This window comes from Mastigoproctus giganteus, chromosome 9 (genome assembly GCF_048544385.1).
Source record: "Mastigoproctus giganteus isolate SK-2022 chromosome 9, ASM4854438v1, whole genome shotgun sequence".
Lineage (NCBI taxonomy): Eukaryota > Metazoa > Arthropoda > Arachnida > Uropygi > Thelyphonidae > Mastigoproctus > Mastigoproctus giganteus.
The window spans coordinates 115,348,835-115,370,357 of record NC_143583.1 but is presented as its reverse complement, the minus strand read 5'-3'; the positions used below and the strand labels follow the sequence as shown (position 1 = coordinate 115,370,357).

Sequence of the window (21,523 nt, the reverse complement as noted above, 5' to 3'; positions counted from 1 at the left end):
TGCCATATAAGAACAACTTCTTTCACTATTTTATCACTACTGAAACTAAAAGTTCCCAGATTTGAAAATTATGCATGCCAACACAGAATCTGTGTGGTGTGAGATATTTGAAAGCAAAAGGAAAAAGAGAGTGGATGTATATACTACAGACCAGAAGATTATGATGAGAGCTTCTGTATGTGGATGGAATGGGCAAATGCAAATGTCATCTTGTGAGTGATTTCAATTTACCCCTTACTGATTAGTGCAAGTGGGAGGGGAAGTTGCCATGGGAACAAAATTTAAGTCAGCCAGGCAATTTTTATTTATATCAGCATGTTAGGGATAGCAGATAGCATCATGGGACTGACAGTACAGGAACACTTTGTAGGAAGTGATCATGCAGTTCTCCATTGGACAACGAAGAGAGGTCACAGGTGTTAGAAGCAAAAGAACGGATTTCAATTTCAGGAAAGGATATTAAGATGCAACATGGCCTCGATAACCTGGGCAGATAGCAGGTGGTTACTTCTCCCTATTCTTACTCATGGCAGTTACTACTTCTTATTCCTCCTCTCCTGTGGTAATGCTCCAAGCTAAAAAAATTTTAGATCATGAAGACTGAAAGACTGTACCTCTCCTACCAAATGGTTGACAATGTCTGAATCCAAGTTGTCAAACCTGGTTTTGTAGGCATATTCTTTTATCCTGAATTAAATTTTAAGATCTGAGAACCATTAAGTTTATTGCTTTTGAAATGGATTTGTACATTGTATTTATTCCTGGTATTTTGGCAAGTTTATTACCAATTCCTGTTGACCAATCTCAGTCATTTTAATTTTGCAATGATTACAATTTCATAATGTATTCACCTTCTTTTAAGAGTTTGTGTATTGTTTATTGGAAAAGGAAGTCTTATCATTAATGATTCTCATCCAAAATGTTTCCTATAAGTCTTCCACATACCTTTCAATACTACTGTTTCTTTTTCATGCTGCAATGTATATGCTACATTAAGGGCAAGCTGAAGACATGAAGAAACATGATGGAGCCATCTACTTGATTCAAGACTACCAGAGTAATGGCTGTCCTGTTCCCAATATTCATGGGGGTTACCTGGAAGTAATATACTTGTATATAAAATGATATCGTGGCCCTGATTTGTGGCAAACATAAGATAACATAATGATAATAAGTCACACAGACACATATGCTCACTCGCTCTCACACACACTTCATTTAAAAGGCAATGGGTCTATCTAACTTTTTTGAGTTTAGGCAGTTTGTTGTCTGGGCTTTGTCATATTTTGGCTTAAAGTTTTTTTGAATTTGATGTTAAAATTTGGCTACGCACTACCATTTAGATTTTATGATTTCTAAATTAAAATTTTTCCTAATCAATTTTTTTTTTAAATGGGAAAGTTGTTTCCCAATTTATTCTAAAAACATCATCAGTGTCTGAAAAGATTGTAAACTTTTAGTTGAAACAACAACAATATTAACACAATGGTGTGAAAAACTGCCAAAAGCCGTGTATTGGAGAGCAAAGATCACGTCCACAACTGCTGTGTTTGTTTTGTTTTTCTTCAAATAAAATTAGTTTATGTTCATTTCAGAAGGACAGTGATGAGGTTTTAAACTGAAGATGGAAGAAAACATTGATTGAGAAAAAAAGCACTGATTAGGCAAAATATTAATTCAGAAATCATAAAATCTAAATGGTAATACTCGATACAATTTTAACAGCCAATTCAAATTTTCAGCCCAAACAGCAAAAAAAAAAAAAAAGGTCCAGGTGAAGACAACAAATAGCTTAAACCTAAAAATAAGTGAGACAAATCCCCACTGCTTTTTATCAAAACAACCTGCATATATTTCAATTTTTTTTTGAAGTATCTGTAAACATAAATAAACAGAAATATGTGCATATTTCTGAGTTTAAGGTTCCACAAACTTGTACTTTTAAATTGGAAAATGGAAGAGACTAATAGATTCATGTTTATATTTTATGCCTATTAGGATAAATAAAACAGAGCTATAATGCTCAATGAGTTCTACATTTATATTAATACATAGAAATAAAGAGGAATTTACCTCAATGCTTTTTTTGTAGAATGCGTCACTACAACACCCTCCTAAATTCAATCAGACGTAAAATTATTTCTCAATGGCTTCCTTCCCTTGCAGACATATGAATGGTCTGACGTATCTGCGATTGACAGTCAAGATCTCCCAACCCAGCCACCAACACATCAAACCACCATTACATAAACCCTGAGAGTCAGAAGACATCTTTGTCTAATTATAAAATCATTAAAACTATTAAAATGATCACGGCATATACAAGTTAAAATCTTCAAATTAACTGAAATAATTCAACCCAATTTTGAATAACTTTTCTTCCTAAAGCTGACCAGGGCTTTTCCCCCAGTCAGCTTTAAGGAAGATGTTATTCAAAATTGGGTTGAATTATTTTAGCTAATTTAAGATTTTTAACTTTTATATGCCGTGATTATTTTAATGGTTTTAATGATATTATTATTAGACAAGATGGCTTCTGACTCTCAGGGTTATGCAGTGGTGGTTTGATGTGTTGGTAGTCGGGTTGGGAGATCCTGACTGCCAATCGTGGATACGTCGGATCATTCATATGGAAGCCATTGAGAAATAATTTTACATCTGATTGAATTTAGGAACCCCTTTTTCCACAAATTAAAAAAGCAAATTGGCACCTGTCAGATACCACGTTAGCCACCTGGGGTGCTACCAATGCCGGATTAAGATGTTCAAAGGAACAGTCAAGGAAATTTAAAGATAAAAAAATTACAAAGATAAAATGAATATCTCAGTTGCTGCATCGAAACTTTGTACTTCAACTGCTTTAATTTATAAGATATTTTATTATTTCAATAGAACAGTTAAAAAATAGAAGAAAAATAAATATTATTATAATATTTGTAAAAATAGTATGACATACCATGTTTGCAAAAATGGAGTTTGCATATTAATAAAATTGTGCTAATATCAGGGGAAGAATGAGAATAGATGAGAATAACAACAATTTCCCTGGCCAATTGTTGGAAATTTCCTTTCCAACAATTGGCCTGGTGCTTGCAAGCACCAGGCCAATATGATGATATTGCAAACATAATGACCCAGTTGTTTTCACAACTGGGTCGTCAGGTTTGCAATACCAGGGTACCTGCCCATCCACTGATGATAGGCCAATAGCCTTGAAACGGTGCCGTCTAGGTGGTAGTACTCACTGAGAATAAGTAACAATAGTCTTTTCTATTAGTGAAGCGTTACTTATTCAAGTTAGTGCAATATCATGGCAACTTGTCGTGAAGGAAGAGCACAATATCAGAAACAGAGCAAAGGATGCCTACTACAACAACCACTTCATAGTTTCTTAAGAGTTGTCTATGGTGACACTGATATTATATAGATAAACTCTTAACTTTTAACGTATTATGCCTTGTGCATTTAGTTATTTTTAAATATTGTCTTAATTGTAATATATTTAATATGAAATGCAGAGGGAAAACATAAAATACTCTTAATATTAGAAAGAATCCACATCAATCAATGAATAAAAGTACTGATTCTACAAAGTCATGATGAGTGATATTTTTGCTTCATCGTTTCAAAGTGAGCTTGTACCATCGGTGAGATGCCACTTGCTTTCCAAAAAACTTGAAGAAAAGTGTATAGTTACATTCTCAAAAAAACTCAAGATTTTGAAATAGTGCATTTCAATCAAGATGGTTTTGAAAATGTTAATATATAAAACATGTTATTATTTATTCTTATTATATTTCATAAATCTTTATACTCTTAAAAGACCAAATATAAAATTTATTAATAGGTTTAATGAAAACAATGGGTTGTTGGCAATAGAATACTGCATTTAAAATATGCTCTACTTTAATAATATTACTAAACCTTCATATTACTAAGCATAATTGGATTAAGGAAAAATAGCACCACGTTTATTGACTATGAAAAAGCATATGACAACCTTGATCATTAGTTTTCACATAAGTTTTCTGAGCAATGCAGACAGGCTGCCAGAGCAGGTCATGGGGTATTGTCAATGATATACAGGAATTTTTATAGCAGGGAAAGGGAGGTAATTATCCCTTTGTATAAGGTAATGGTCAGGCCACGCCTTCAGTACTGTGTACAGGTCTACTTGAGTACTGTGTACTTCGTGAGGGGAACGAAGGGATCCTCTAACCAAGAAAGGCTTAAGTTCTGCAAATTGCAGCAGATAGAGACTAGGCAGCCATGAGGTGATCTGATTGCAGTGTATAAGGCCTTGAATGGGTTGAGCATGCTGAATTCTGATGGGATTCTTCTGCTTGCTCAGATTACAAACCTGAGGGGGCATAAATTCAAATCGAGGAAAGACAGTCGTAGAATAGATGTGCGGAAATTTGCCTTTAGCCAGTGGGTGGTTAATTTCTGGAACAAACTTCCATCTGTTGTGGAAGTTGATAGCTTAAATAAATTCAAGGAGGAACTGGACAAACTTTTAGAGGGAATGGTTGTGTGAAATTGTTTTTTTTTGGCCGATGCTTCATAAGCTCATATGTTTGCTTTCTTGTATCACATGCCTCTATTACTATTACAGTAGCACATCGGTTATCCAGAATAATTTGAAAGGCTGATCTTTCTTCTTTTTTTTATTAACGGTAGTACAGTAAGCGCTGGTTATAGTGATCACGTTTGCAAATTAAATTTTGATTATAATAAGCGAAAGATCAAGTTTACTACCAGTTTATAACAGATTGTACAAACAAAAAGCCCAATAAACCGAAAACTGCAAATTGTTTTTATTGTTTTATGGTTGTGACCTTCAGAAATGTGCTTTAGAAAAATATCAGAGACTACTGGGTTTTCTCGGAAACCATGAGTGAATTTCAGATTAGTTTAGCTCCAAATTCGGTAAGAATAAAATTGCCCCAAAACCATGCAATTTATTATTTTTCTAATTTTTTACGGTAAAATGTGAACGAAAAGAAAACGCGTAGTTTTAACATTGCAATGGAAAACTGAAATTAACAGAATTAGAAAAGGTGAACATTTAGGAAGTCTCTACAAAGAGTTTAATGTGGGGACTTCAACAATTTATGACATCAAGAAAAATTCCAATGCTATGACAGAATTTATGTTGATTATAGATAGTGGAGGAGGATCCAGCAGGAAAAATACAATGTCGAAATCTGAAAATGCCACTTTAGAGAGTGCACTTTATTTGTGGTTTCTTCAGAAGCAAAGTCTAGGTGAACCAGTGTCTTGCCCAATGGTGTGTGAAAAAGCATTGGACTTTAATCGAAAATTAAGAGGTAATGAAGATTTTAAGGCAAGCACAGGTTGGCTGAAAAACTTTAAACTGAGACACGGTATACGTGAACTAGACACTGAAGGCAAGAAACTGTCTGCAGAAGAATTGGCAGCGGTGTCCTGTAAAAGTAAGTTTGCTTCAGTTATAGCAAATTACGAGAAAGAAAGCATTTATAATGTTGAGGAGACAGACTTATTATGGAAAGCATTACCGAGAAAAACCCTAGCCACTAAAAGAGAAATGTCTGCACCATGTTTTAAGATGTGAAAGGAGCGAGTTACAATTACTATGTATGCAAATGCCACTGGGATGCACAGATTGTCTGTGCTCATTAGCGGTAAGTCAAAAAAACTGAGAGCATTTAAAAATCATAAAATTACATGGATGTATGTTTCTGTTTTCCAAGATTGGTTTATAATTTTTTAAAATTTAATTAATCTTAATTCTTTAATTTAATTGTAAGGTAAGATTAAATTTATTTAATCTTATTTAATTAAAGTATTTAATTAAGTAATTAGATTAAATTTATATAATCTTACCGGAAAATTTGGTTATCCGGAAGAGGTGTGACATCAATTATTCCAGGTAACTGACACTCTACTGTATCACTATTATATTCTTAGTTAAGAAACACAAAATCTAAGGCAGTGCATCCAGTTGAAATGGATGAACAGTAGAACAGTGCAACTTGTGGGTGATGTGCAAGTGGGTTAGTCACTGAACACTAGCAAGTTTGGTTTGGTTTGGTTTTTAATGGCGCATTGGCAGCTAAGGCCATAATGCGCCAAGACAAACACTAGCAAGACTTTTGTGGATTTACTGGATGGCTGTATTGTACACTAGCATATCAGAGAGCAGCAACACTCTTGATCTGATTATCAGTAGCAATTTTTCATTAATTAAGAATCTACAGGTAAAAAACCTACTGGGTGACAGTGATCACAATGTGCTGATGTGGAATTTACCTAAAGACATAACTACTGTCAAGGATAAAGGGAAGAAGTTTTAATTTCACAAGGATGACTACAGTGGTCTCAGACAGTTTTTAAATCCTGTAAGTGGGATCATCTGATGATGATATCAAATGTATATTTCAAATGGGAAGCATTCAGGGAAATAATCATATAAGCTACTAGGATTTTCATACCAACTAAGAAATACTGTTCGAGGCTGATGTCAGATGAACTAATGAGACTCATGGCAGAGAAGAAAAACACATGAGATGCATATAAATTACCAGGTGACACAGAAGCCTATGGTAGATATAAACTAGTCTGTAATCAAGTCATAAAGGAAGTTAGGCATGCTAAGGCATAAGTCTTTGGCACAGGATAAAAAGGAAAACAGCAAAATCTTCTTTACTTATGAGTATGTAAACAATGAAAGCAAGGGAAGGAATCACGTTGGTCCACTTGATATCGATGGTTTAATTGTTGATTATTCTGCACAGGTTGCTAACAAACTGAATAGGTATTTTGCACTTCATTCACGAATGAGTTCTTTACAGAGGGAGAATGCCAGAAATTCATCAAAATCTAAAAGGGAGCTAAATGATTTTGTGATAACTGAGTGTAAAATGGCAGAGAAATTACTGAAGTTAAACATAAAAATGGCACCTGGGGTGGATGGGAATCTATCCAATTATATTAAAGAAGATAGCAAAGGAGGAAAGCAACCCTTAGCCCTAATTATGAGAGAATCTTTGGATTCAGGGGAGGTCATTGTGGCTGAAGATCTGCAAATGTGTCCCCAATTCACAAAGGGAGGGGGGGATATGTAACATGTGTAATTAACGACCTGTTAGTTTAACTTCTTTTTCAGGAAAAATATTAGAGTCAATGGTTGAAGAAGTAATGAAGGACTATCCAGACAGGAGTGCAGTTATACTTCAGTCACAGCATGAATTTGTTAAGTAGTTTGGTCTTTCAATTTTGAATAACCAATTTGATTGGATACCAGGATGCAGTAAAAAAAAGGAACTGGATGCAAAAAATAATTTTCACATATACTTTGATTTCAGGAAAGTATTTGATACTGTTGCACATTACAGAATTTTGTACAAATTGAAGCAGTGTGGCATTAAGGGGCAAGTTATTGCTATGGATAAAGGGATGGTTGAGTGGGAGAGGACAGAATGGTTATCAATGGACACTGCTTTTTGTGGACTAATATTATTAATGGAGTCCTGCACGATTCGGTGGTGGACTCTATTGTTTTCTGTATTTATTAATGATATATCAGGCTTAATGTCTAAGTTTGCTGTTATTGTTGTTATTTGTTATTTAGTTTTTAGGAGCATTAGCAACTAAGGCCATATTGCTCCGGGATATGCGGTGGTCATCCATGACCTTTCCGCATCCTCCGTATTTGGTGGTGACGGGCTCGAACCCCGGTCTAATCAAGAAGCGTGTGCTACGCACTGCTGCTCCTTCCCACCTGGCTACGGAGGCGCCCCCTCTAAGTTTGCAGATATATATGAGGGTAATTCAAAAAATAAGTTACACTTGACCACTGTTAGCCCAAGAGACATTTATTGAGGTATGTAACATTATGCAATGGAAAGCACATAGTCACAGAGATGGTGTAAACACTTCTCGGAACGTGTGACTAAACGTTCGATTCCCTGATGATAGAAATCCATTCCTTGGTCATTCAGCAACTGCCAAAATGCTGTTTGCACTTGCTCATCGTTTGCAAATCGTTGTCCCACTAGGATGTTCTTTCAGCTTGCAAGATGTGATAGTCACACAAGGCGAAAGATCGAGATTGTATGGTGGATGTTGCCATAACTCACATCCAAAACTTTAGAGCAAGTGTTGTGTTGTGCATACATTGTGTGGCATTATCCTGAACAAGAACAACACCTTTGCTTAACTTTCCAGTTCTCTTGTTTTTCATGGCTGTTCGCGAAGACCGTAATGTTTGGCAGTATGAGGCAGCATTAAATGTTGTGCCTTTTGCCATAAATTCCGTGTAAACAACTCCTTCAAAGTCGAAAAACACAGTGGCCTTAATGATTTTGTAATAACTGAGAGCAAAGTGGAAGAGAAACTGTTGAAGTGAAACGTAAGAAAAGCACCTGGAGTGGATGGGATCTATCCAGTTATATTAAAGGAGGCAGCAAAGCAACTAAGCAAACCCTTAGCCATAATTATGAGAGCATCCTTGGACTCAGGGGAGCTTCCCACGGACTGGAGATGTGCAAATGTATCCCCAATTCACAAAGGAGGATCGAAGGGTGACACGAGTAATTACAGACCAGTTAGTTTAACTTCTGTTCCGGGTAAAATAATGGAGTCACTGGTTAAAGATGCATTGCAGGATCATCTAGACAAGACTGCAGCAATAATTCAGACACAGCATGGGTTTGTTAAGGGAAAGTCTTGTCTGACAAATTTGATAGGATATTATGATGTGGTTACAAAGGAACTGGATGCAAAAAATAATTTTGATATCATATATTTGGATTTCAGGAAAGCTTTTGACACTGCTCCGCATGGAAGACTATTGTACAAATTGGAGCAGAATGGTATTAAGGGTAAGTTGCTACAATGGATAAAAGGATGGTTAAGTGGGAGAAGACAGAGGGTGGTAATCAATGGGTGCTGCTCTTCTTGGACTAATGTTATTAGTGGAGTCCCACAGGGTTCGGTGTTGGGTCCACTGTTGTTTTGTATATTTATCAATGATATTGATGAAGGTATATCAGGCTTAGTGTCGAAGTTTGAAGATGATACAAAGGTTGGCAGGGTTGTTAATGACAGTAATGGCAGTGTGCTACTGCAACAGGATCTAGATAATTTGGGCAGATGGGCTAAGAAGTGGCAACGGAAGTTTAAACGTTGACAAATGCAAAGTACTGCATATGGGTAGAAGTAACCCCAGAGAAACATACCAACTGTGTGGTACTACACTTAAGGTGGTAGAAAATGAAAAAGACCTGGGAGTAATTGTGCAGGCAGATATGAAGTTTTCTGAGCAATGCAGACAGGCTGCCAGGGCTGGTCATGGGGTTTTGTCAATGATATATAGGAATTTTGCTAGCAGGGAAAAGGAGGTGATTATCCCTCTGTATAAGGCAATGGTCAGGCCACGCCTTGAGTACTGCGTACAGGTCTGGAGGCCTCATTTTAGGAAGGATGTAGATTTACTTCAGCGTGTACAGAGAAGGGCAACAAGATTGGTGAGGGGAATGAAGGGCTCCTCTTATCAAGAGAGGCTTAAGTTCTGCAAATTGCAGTGGCTGGAGACTAGGCACCTGCGCGGTGATCTGATTGAGGTGTATAAGGCCTTGAATGGGTTCAGCATGCTGAATTCTGATGGGATCCTTCCACTTGTTCAGATTACGAACCTAAGGGGGCATAAATTCAAATTAAGAAAAGACAGATGTAGATTAGATGTGCGGAAATTTGCCTTTAGCCAGCGGGTGGTTAATTGCTGGAACAAACTTCCATCTGTCGTTGTGGAAGTTGATAGGTTGAATAAATTTAAGAGGAACTGGACAGGCATTTGGAGGGAATGGTGTGATTATTTATTTTTTTTTTTTTGGCTGATGCTGCATAAGCTCATACATTTGCTTTCTTGCATCACATGCCACTACTACTACTACTACCTTTCCTGCCAATTTTAACATCATCTGCAAATCCATACATCACGCCCTCTATCCCTTCATCGATGTCATTTATGAAAATTAAAAACAACAGTGGTCCTAATACTGATCCTTGGGGAACCCCACTTCTTACATCAACCCAATCTGAGGAATAGTCATTTATCACAACCCTCTGCCTCCTGCCCTGAAGCCATCCTGCTATCCATCTAAGGATTTTCCCAGTGATTCCAACCTGTTCCAGCTTATAAAGCAACTGCTCATGTGGGACTGAGTCAAAAGCTTTGCTAAAATCTAAATAAAAAAATGTCGAAATTATTATTACCTAAATCCAGCTCGTGAGTGACCCTTTCAAAATAGCGAACCAGATTTGTTAAACATGATTTTCCCCTTGCAAAACCATGCTGAGTATCCTTGAGAATTTCAATTCGATCCAAATGATCGTGAATTCCACCCTTGATCATTGCCTCCATGATTCTCCCTACCACTGAAGTCAGACTGACAGGTCGATAATTTCCCACTTCATTCTTAGAGCCACCCTTATGTATGGGAGATACATTGGCACTTTTCTAATCCAACGGAATCTCCCCAGAGTCTAGTGATGCTCGCATAATTAGCCTCAATGGTTCAATGCACTCACTTGCCGCCTCCGATTACAGGGTATACAGTAAACCCCCGCTATTCGCGGTCGCTGATTTAATATAAAATGAAACCTAAATAAATGTGAATTTTAAAGCACCGTGAACATTTTCCACCATAAAAAAACATGGGCGTGGCTAAAATTATCTTTCCCGATCAAAACAGCACTCAATATGCTTATAAATTGAATAAATTTATCAATTTATAAATTGATATGCTTACAAAAGTGATGAATCTACAGTTTTGCAGTGTAAAATAGACTTTTTCGAGTGTGTTAATGGAAAAAAGTGACTTTATTGTGGACAAGTTCTTTCTAACCCGTACAAAAATATGGCTACGAATAACAAGGGAAATGTGATGACATTAGCGAATAAAATTGAGTTATTACATAAAATTTCTAATGGTGAAAATGTCTCTTCAGTGGCAAAACATTATAAAATCAATGAGTCAATGGTACGATCAATCAAGAAATCGGAAGAAAATATCCGCCGTAGTGTCCGTGAAAACACGCTAATTTATCATGACACTTAAGTTATCATCCAATTAAGATTGGCCTTGGAACAGGATGATAACTTAAGTGCTAGATGTATCTCAAGTATCTCAAGCTAAGTTAATTTGTTTTTCATTATTTTTAGTCACTGAGGATGAGATCTATAGAAATCCCAGAACATCTGTCATTATTAAACTGAAATTTGATGAGGGCTGTTCAATAAAGAATGATCATAATTTTTCACGAACAACCACACTGCTTGCTATTTATGGCTGAGCTGCGGAATTTAAGACCAAACTGCATTATACAGCAATTACACAGTTGACGTATGCACATGGTATGATCGTGGTGACTGGTCAAGTTTATGCCTATTCAGTTTCGACTACATAACACACAAAGAACAGTATGCTGCTCTCAAATTTTGTTTCCGTCTCAAGAAAACATCAACTGAAGTGTAAAATGTTAAAAGAGGCTTATGGGGAATCTACACTTCCATATAGCACAGCTCACACATGGTTTAGAATGTTTAAAGATGCATGTGATTCAATCACAAAAAACGGTAGTCCTGGAGCTCCACTGCTGTCACCACAGAAACCATAAATACTGTTTCTGTAATCATGAGAGAAGATCATCATATAACAGTAAGGCAACTGGCAGAGATGTTGAGAATATCAGTAGGAAGTACACATGGTATCCTCCATGACCATTTGCATATGACATGTTTGTGCATGTCAGGTTCAAGACTACTCACACCTGAGCAACAGCAAGTTCGTACGGAGATTTGTCAGGAGATGCAATAGACGGTTACTGAAGTGGTGAGGTTCTGCACAAGGTGGTAACAGCAAATGAGACATGGCTTCATCATTTCAACCCAGAAAGTAGGCAATAAAGCTCTCTTTGGAAGTTATGTCATTGCTAACACCGAAAAAAGTCAAAGTTGTCGCTATGGTAGGAAAGGTTATGGTCATCTCTTTTTTTGACAATCAAGGAACGATTTACCAGCATGTTGTGCCACGTCATATGACTGTTATGGGACCTTACTACAGAACTGTACTGCACACTTTGCGAAATCACATTCATCACAAATAACCACAACTGCATGCATTTGGTTGCATTTGGAACGACAATGCGAGATCTCACATTGCTCATATTGTCATTGAGTACTCCGCCATTATTAATGTCAAATGTGTTCCTTATCTATCCTACAGCCCTAAATTTGCACCCTGCAATTTTTTTTTTAATTTCCAAATTTAAAGAAGGAGCTATGAGGAAAATGTTTCCAGTTGTCATACGAAGTTGTGAAGACACTGGAGGCAATGCTCAAATGTATGTCAAAAAATGGCTTCCACTGTGTTTTTGAAGAATGGCAGAAACTCTGGAGTAAGTGCATTTCATAAAATGGGGACTATTTTGAGAATTGCCATCAAAATATGGATGATAAAGTTATGTTTTGAAAAAATATTATGATCATTCATTATTGTCACAAAGCAGAGAAGTTTATTCACTGGCAATAAGGCAAAATAATACTGATGTGATAAGCAAATTTTTTTAATTATCTTGCATGGCTGGCCAAACCTGTGAGCAGCAGTAATAGTCAGCCTACAGTAGTCAGTTATGGTGTGAAAATCAGTGAACTATAATTTATTAATACTGTCAATGTCTATGGATTAACATGGCTGTCAGCTTTGTAGTGAGCTTCTGTACTGTGGTTTATATTATTAGTTAATCTAAGTTTTAAATACCACCAAGTATTTGAGTGTGTTTTTAAAGTAGTTTCCTTGTTGAGTGAAATTTCATGAAGAACCTTTGAATATTTACAGAGAAATCGATCATCAAAGTTTTGTAGTATGTGTAATAGCTGCCATTGTATTAGAAGTAGAGATCTTTTAACGATTGTTGTTTTGTGCTTCAGGAAGGTTGCAGATTTCTTGGAATACTTACTCCCAATACTCCCAATATCAAACACGAAACTTTCATGTTTGACGTTGGGAGTGAGGACTGTTTACTTTATTAGCTATTTCTTTTAATTGCTCTTATTTTAATTTTATATACTAATATGGCTATGCGTACTCGCAGGAGTTTTACTGGCTCTCTACCAGATCTGTCACAAGGTGTTAAGTGATAATGATGATAGCATTTTAGTTGACCAGAGTTTAAAACCAATCAGTGCCTGAATTATCTGAAGAAGAGATTGAGTCGATTGATAAGGATATTTTGTTTACAGCAGCAGAAAAGGCTCTAAGGCTGCTCCAGAAGATAATGTAGTAGCATTATCTCAGAAAGAGGAAGGGAAAGATTTGACCTCTAAAAAGAAAAAAAATTAGGAAATAAGGAGGGGGGGGGATTGGAGTTTTAACTGGTAAGAGTAGGACAATGGATATTCAGAATTTATGGAATTTTATGGTATAATATGGTATTATGGTATAAAATTTTATGATATTTTATGGATATTCAGAATGTGGATACAGAGCAAGTTTTAAATGAGACCCCCCCCTCCCATTAATTCAGCTAATAGGAAGAAAAGTGTAAATGTAGGTCAACTTAGGCCTCCAAAGAGAACAAGAGATGAAGATAAAGTTGAGATTGAAATTTCAGATGAAATTGAATTAGACCTGTTCAGAATGAAGAAAATTAAGAGTGCAAGAATGAAATTAAGAAAACTGTTATTAAGAGGGGATTACAACATTCCTGAAATTGTAACTGCTCCAGTCCTGGATTTGTGGGACAGTATGGAGCTTTCATTAATGGAACTACAAATTAAAAATAAAGTATTAGAGGCAAAGTTAGAGGGAAAAGAAAAGGAGAAAGGAAGTCAAGATACATCCAGATCTTATGCTAGTGTTGCATGTAAAGATCAAGAATGAGATTTAAAGCAACCCAAAGTGGCAGTTGCCACAACCAAGAGTGATTATTATAAGACTAGTGAGGACATGAAGAGAGAACTGTTTAAATCAATCAGTAACATTGGTACGGCCAATGTTATCTGACGTTAAGGTAAGAAGTGTTAGAGCTATAAAGGACAAAATATTAATTATTGAAATTGATTCTGAGCAGGATTTAACAAAAATTAAGGATTGTGTACAGTTTAGGAAACTGAACAACCTAAGAGGTTGAACCACAAATTTTTAGTTTATGATGCAAGTCAAGATGTAGATAAAGGTATATTTATTGAACAATTTGGGCAAAGAAATTTGCAGGAGTATGGTTTAGTAAGGAAAAAGTGTTAAAAAATATTATTGTTTTAACAATTAACAAAATTAGGAATAAGCCCATGCCCAATTGGATCATGGAACTTTCCAGTCATCCTCACAAGTTATTGCTAAACAAATGTTGGATTTATATTAACTGGGATTCCCAATGCATCAGGGATATTGTTTTAGACACACAGTGCTACAAATGCATAGACTTTGGGCATGTAGCAAAACTTTGTAAGAATGATGTTATTGTGGTCACTGGTCTGGTAAAGGACATTCTTTTAATAAGTTTTTCACAAAGGTTGGAGCAGAGTAGGTGCATTAATTGTTGGAAAAAAATAATGTTGCTGCTGAGCATTGAGCAATTGATAAATTATGCCCTGAATATTTAATTTCTTTAGAATTTAATAAAAAATGAAACAATTATGAATTATAACAATGAGTTTTTATTAAAGATGCTACAGATTAACGCTCAGTGGTCATAAGATGTTGAAAGTGGCCTTGCAACTAGGTAAAGTGGCAGAGGAGAGGTTGTTTTACATAATTATGCTTCAGGAACCTTACTCTTTTCTCGGTAAGGTGAGGGGATATCCGGGTACATATAGGATCATTCATTGTGGGGGGGGGGGCACTCTGATGGTGGCAACTGTAGTCGTCAATGGAGAATTGGTGATTACTGTGATCACTTCATTAAGTAACGAGTATGGAGTGTGCTGCAAGGTGACAACACCAAGTGATCCTGTGTACTTTGTCCTTTGACTTAAAATTTAGTGATATTATTGAACCATATATTCAATATTTAGAGAGAGTTGAGGTGCTCCTGAGAGGAAAATCCATAGTTGTAGCTGAAGACACTAATTCCCACTCCACACTCTGGGGGACTGGGAACTCTGATGACAGAGGTCATGATCTAGAGGAGTTCCTTTCTTCCTCAGGGTGGAGAGTTGTGACTGACCCTCAGCAGCTTGTGTCGACCTACTCTTCTGCACATAGTCAGTCATATACTAGTGTTACCTTCTGCTCTGAAGCATCTTTGAACAAGATTACAAACTGGAAGTTTCATAACGCTATTGTGACCAGTGACCATAGAGGCATCTGATATAATTACTGTGTGACTGGTATTCCCAAGACCTGGTTGGATACCGACAGGTTTGCTACTACGACTGTTAATTTGGAAATTTTTGATAATTTGGTGGGGAATCGTATTAAAGAACTTAATGATTGGGAATGCTTCACAGAAAGTTAATACAAATAACAGAAATACTTCAAGAGGCTAGTAGAGCCTCAATGAGGAAACCTGTAAGATCTGTTCCATGGCGGGTTCCCATCTTAACTGATCTTAGAAAAGGGCTTGGTCCTCAAGGAAGAGTTTTCAGCACTCCTGAAGGGTAGCCAATGCTAATGTTGTGGCTGAGTTGAAAAGGAATTACACTGAGTTGAGAAAGGAATAGTCTACAAAGATAAAGATGTTTATATGTCAAGCATGGCAGTCTTTTGTGGAGCATGCTGGGAACTCTGACCTTGGGGTTCAATTTAGAGAATTATTACTGATAGGATTCACCTTGATGAAGTCACTTAGTGTTCTAAATGAGAGCCAGAAGGCCACTATTACATGAGCCCAATCTGTCCAACAGGTCATGTCAGAATTATTTTTAAAAGGTTACAGCACTGTAAATAATAGTGTACAAAATCAAATTTTAAAAGAGAACAATGTATATTTGTCTGAAGAAAGGGATGTGTCCTTCTCTCTTGAGGAACATAATGCAGCCATGAATTTAGTTAAAGATGGGAAGGCTCTGGGGATTACTTTCCTGGAGACCTGCGTTATTAAGCACTTTTACTTGAAGTTTCCTCTGTTCTTGTCGGACATATATCGTGTGTGTCTTAAGGCAGGCATTTTTCCTAAGATATGAAAAATCGCTGGTTTGAAAGTAATCCTTAAGAGTCCGGAGAGACCACTGAACGAACCAACATCATATCACCCGATTACTCTTTTGCCAATTTTAGGCAAGTATATGAGAGACTGATTATCCTAAGATATCAGACAAGATATGAATCCTTGGGCTTGTCATCTTCAAAACAGTATGGATTTAAAAAGGGTAATTCTACTGAGGATGCAATCAGAAAACTAATTAAAACTGTTTAGGAAGAGTTGCAGCAATGTGTGCTCAGTTTGTTCATGAACTTCAGGGGTGCATTCAATGCTTTGTGGTGGTGTAGATCCTACGCAGGGCTAGAACTGGTATCTGTCCTGGAGATCTCTTTAGCATCTTTAGGGATTTTTCTGACTGCAGGGTCATGGTTTGGTCCCACTGGGAAAAGGAGGTCTGTCTCGTTGTTATTGAAATAGTTATTTTTACTAATACGTTTGGAAGCTGCTGATTTAATACTACTAATATTAATCTATTTGTGAGTTTTTTATGTCAAAGAATTAAGGAAGATAGAAATCCTAATGGTAAAAGATCTTTAGACAGATCCAGCGGGGAGGGAGAGGATACTTCACTCCTAATCCCACCTAAAATTCCTCAGGTTAGGTGAGTTTGCTTATTATAAAAGTATTGGTCAAGAGCAGTTAAGATCTGCGGCTCAGTTAGTACGAGAGCAGTGCACAGGTAGTGAATTAATTGAAGTGGAGGGGATTGGGTCTATTCTCTCCCCTATTTTGACTATTGATTCAAGTACAATGACTGATGAGGTGATAATATTCAAGATACGTCTTCTGTATATGCAGTCATTTCTATAATGCAAAATGATATCACAAGTTTTCTTTCGGAGAGGCTAATAAGGTGAATAAAAAAAATGGGGATATCAATATGGACAAATGGTGTAATTTGGAGACTGTAACAACTGCACTATTGATAGAAAATGAGAGATTAAAAGCCATTAATGAGGAAATTGATAAAAGAGCCCAATTGCTACAAACAGTGTTACAAACTTTATCTGTGGTCTCCGGTTTGTTTGTTTGTTTGTTTGTTATTTGGTTTTTAGGAGCATTAGCAACTAAGGCCATATTGCTCCAGTATATGCGATGGTCATTCCCTGACCTTTCCGCATTCTCCGTATTTGGTGGTGACGGGCTCGAACCCCGGTCTAATCAAGAAGCATGTGCTACGCACTGCTGCTCCTTCCCACCTGGCTACGGAGGCGCCTGGTCTCTGGTAAACACACTGAACAGGATGAAGGGAGGTATATACCAAAGTCAGATGTAGATACAGATGTGTTTCCAACATCATTCCAACGGATAGGTTACATACACAAGAGCCTGTGTGTACCTATGCTGATACTGTGAGGGGGTTTTGATTGAGAAGGGTGTTTCTTCTAGTGATGTTATTAAATCGTCTAAATGTTCTAATAATTAGAGCTTCAGTTACTAGTGACTTGAAAACAAGTTCTGATGTGAAAAATGTAGTTACCACAACCTTTAAAAATGAGTTAAGAATGCAAAAGTGAAATCTTTGCTAATCGAGGAGTGGTTGTGGAAACAGCTACGAAATCTGATTTGGACTGCTTGACTTCTACAGCGGCGTTTTCCGAAGCTGGAGTGATCACTGATATTCACCGTAAAGGTAATCCATTAGTCATAATTTATGATGTCCCATGAGATCTTTCAAAGGAAGATATTGTGGATAATCTTTAAAACAAGAATTTGGTAGATTATGGTTTCATATTGGAAGAAGTGAAGCAACAAACAGTATTTTGTTTTACTAATTAGGCCAGGTCGTCAACGCTAGTTCATTGGGTTGGATGGATCCAGTTATCTTGACAGACATTCCCGGTGGATGATCTAACTATTGATTCTGTTGTACATTCAAATATTCAAGTTGTAAATTCGCTTTATACCACGAATATCCAGACAGAAGAATTTACAATTGATGAGTTAACCTCTGTTGCTGTTTGTTTGTTTTGGGATTTATTAGGCACATCGACAACTATGGCCATAGTGTGCCAAACCCCCCTGATGCTAAAAAAAGATTAATATTAAGAAACGTTCAACCTGGTTGAAAATACATTTATTTTGTGATTTTTCAAATTGCGTCCACAAGTGCTGCTTTTGCTTTTTAACAAATTTCTCCAAGGTCTCTTTCCTGATATGTGGAAAATCGTGCTAAATCCTAGATCTTAAAGGCCTATTCCACTTTTGCCAAACCTTGGGAAGTTTCTAGAGCATCTAATGGCTTTGGTGTTACTGATCTTCTTCAGTCAAAATATATGGTGTCCTCTAATCAATATCAGCAAATTCAAAATGGGAAGCATTCAAAGAATTAATCTTGGAAGCCACTAGGTTTTACATACCAACTAAGAAATATTGTTCAAGGTTCAGGCCTAAATGGATGTCAGATGAACTAATGAGACATATGGCAGAGAAGAAAAATGCATGGGATACATATAAATTAACATGTGATACAGAAGCCTATGATAGATATAAATTGATCTGTAACCAAGTCACAAAGGAGGTTAGGTAGGCAAAGGCAGATTATGAGAAATTTTTAACAAAGGCTGCAAAGAAAAACAGCAAAGAGTTCTTTACGTATGTAAACTCTAGAAGGAAGGGGATGAATCAGATTGGTCCACTGGATATTGATGGTTCAACTGTTGATGATCCTGCTCAGGTAGCTAACAAACTAAATGAGTATTTTGCATCAACATTCACACATGAGGAGTTATTCAGGGAGGGGAATGCCAGAGGTGAACTAAACTCTGGCAGTGAGCTAGATGATTTTGTAATAACTGAGAGGAAAGTGGAGGAGAAATTGTTGAGGATAAACATAAAAAAGGCACCCGGGTGGATGAGACCTATCCAGTTATATTAAAGAAGGCAGCAAAGGAAGTAAGCAAACCCTTAGCCATAATCATGAGAGCTTCCTTGGACTCAGGGGAGGTACCCATGGACTGGAGATGTGCAAATGTGACCCCAATTCACAAAGGAGGATCATAGGGTGACACAAATAATTATGGACCTGTTATTTTAACTTCTGTTCCAGGGATTTTAATGGAGGCACTGGTTAAAGAAGCACTGCAGGATTATTTACACAAGACTTCAGTTATAGCTTGGACACAGCATGGGTTTGTTAAGGGGAAGTCTTGTCTGACCAATTTGATTGGATACTATGATGTGGTCACAAAGGAACTGGATGCAGGGAATAACTTTGATATCATATATTTGGATCTTAGAAAGGCTTTTGATACTGTTGCACATGGAAGACTGCTGCACAAATTGGAGCAGTGAGCATTGGAGGCAAATTGCTGCTATCGATAAAGGGATGGTTGAGTGGGAGAAGACAGAGTGATAATCAATGGACACTGCTCTTCGTGGACTAATGTTATTAGTAGAGTCCCTCAGGGTTCAGTGTTGGGTCCACTGTTGTTTTCTGCATTTATAAATGCTACTGATGATGGCATATCAGGCTTAATGTCCAAGTTTGCAGACGACACGAAGGTTGGCAGGGTTGTTAATGACAGTACGCTGCTGCAACAGGATCTAGAAAGTTGAGGATGGGCAAATGAAGATTAACATTGACAAATGTAAAGTATTACATATGGGAAGCAGTAACCCCAGAGTAAGGTATCAACTCTGTGGTACTACACCGAAAGTGGTAGAGAATGAAAAGTACCTGGGGGTAACTGTGTAGGCAGATATGAAGTTTTCTGAGCAGTGCAGATGGTTTGCAAGAGTAGCTCGTGGTGTCTTGTTAATGATATACAGGAATTTTTTTAGCAGGGATAAGGAGGTGATTATCCTCTTGCATAAGATGATGGTCAGGCCACACCTTGAGTACTGTATACAGGTCTGGAGGCCTCATTTTAAGAAGGATGTAGAGCTGTTGGAACGAGTACAGAGAAGGGCAACAAGATTAGTGAATGAAACAAGGGGTTGCTCTTACGAAGAAAGGCTTAAGTTTTGCAGATTACAGTGTTTGGAGACTAAGCACCTGCAAGTTTGTTAGTAGTTTGGTTTTTAGGAGCATTAGCAACTAAGGCCATATTGCTCCGGGATATGTGGTAGTCATTCCCTGCCCTTTCCGCATCCTCCGTATTTGGTGGTCACGGGCTTGAACAACGTTCTAATCAAGAAGCGTGTACTACGCACTGCTATTCCTGCCCACCTGGCTACAGAGGCACCGCACCTGTGAGGTGATCTGATTTAGGTGTATAATCTTGAATGGCTTGAGCATGCTCAATACTGATGGTATTTTTCCTCTTGCTCAGAATAATCACCTGAGAGGACATAAATATCGAGGAAAGAAAGTTGTAGGATAGATGCGTGGAAGTTTGCCTCTAGCCAGCAGCAGTTGATTGGTGGAACAGACTTCCATCTTTTGTTGTGGAAGTTGATAGCCTAAATAAATTTAAGGCTGAGCTGGACAGGTATTTGGAACGAACGGAGGGGTGAAATTTTTTTTGGCTGATATGCTGCATAAGCTTGCTTTCTTGCATCGTGGGTTCCGTGTAATAAAGTCCTGTGAAGATACACTTGATGAATTTGTTTGCCGCATTGAGAGTTCAACATCAAAGGGAAGAAAGCGTTAGCGCTTTGTTGATTTCGAGGGCATTTTTGACTCTCTGTGGTGGCAAAGTGCTCTGGATCGTTTCCGATCAGCTGGATGCTCTCAGCAACTATACCACCTGTTCACTATCTATTTCAGTAATCGTCATATTTTAGTGACGTCTAAATATCAGGAGGTGTCTAGAGAAGTTTCACGAGTGTTTCCCAGGGGTCTACCTTGGGGCCTCTCATATGGAATACAATGTTACAGAATTGCATTTCCCGTTGTTTCAGTAGTACTAAAATTATCACTTATGCTGACGATCTTACTATCTTAATTCATGGTTCATCTAGATCTGCTATTGAAAGTAAAGCCAATGATGTTTTACAAAATTTATTTCAATGGATAGTGGATAATAAATTGACAATAAGTTTATCTAAGACTAATATGATGATCTTTGGATCACATTTAAACCCTCAACGACCCCCTTTCGTGAAGATTAATAATAACAGGATTCCACTTTCTCTAAAACTAAATTACTTGGAATTACAATAGACTCAAAGCTTAATTTTGTTTCTCATTTAAATAAGGTAACAACAAAGATCAGAAGATTCACTAGTGCTATTGTAAAAATTTCTAGTTCAGACTGGGGACTTTCTAGATATACCATGAGAATCTATTATAACGCCGTATTCCTTCCTATGGCCATTTATGCTGCAGGTGTATGGGGTTTCACAGGATTAGAGCTGTTGAATTTTGCTTGAAGTAGGCTAATATGCA

General features: G+C 37.2%; 1 protein-coding gene across 3 annotated transcripts in view; it reads right to left on the bottom strand.

Annotated features, from left to right (window-relative positions):
- The window catches only part of LOC150080663 (myotubularin-related protein 10), a 240,041-nt gene that overhangs the window by 33,334 nt on the left and 185,184 nt on the right, over positions 1-21,523 (bottom strand). For 2 of the 3 annotated variants that reach the window (XM_090381920.1, XM_090381922.1), the window contains exon 11: positions 946-1,095. The exons of the other annotated variant lie outside the window; for it this stretch is intronic. In XM_090381920.1, the coding sequence (XP_090238046.1) occupies positions 946-1,095 (150 nt within the window). The remainder of the gene's footprint in view (positions 1-945; positions 1,096-21,523) is intronic. 3 annotated transcript variants of the gene reach the window in all.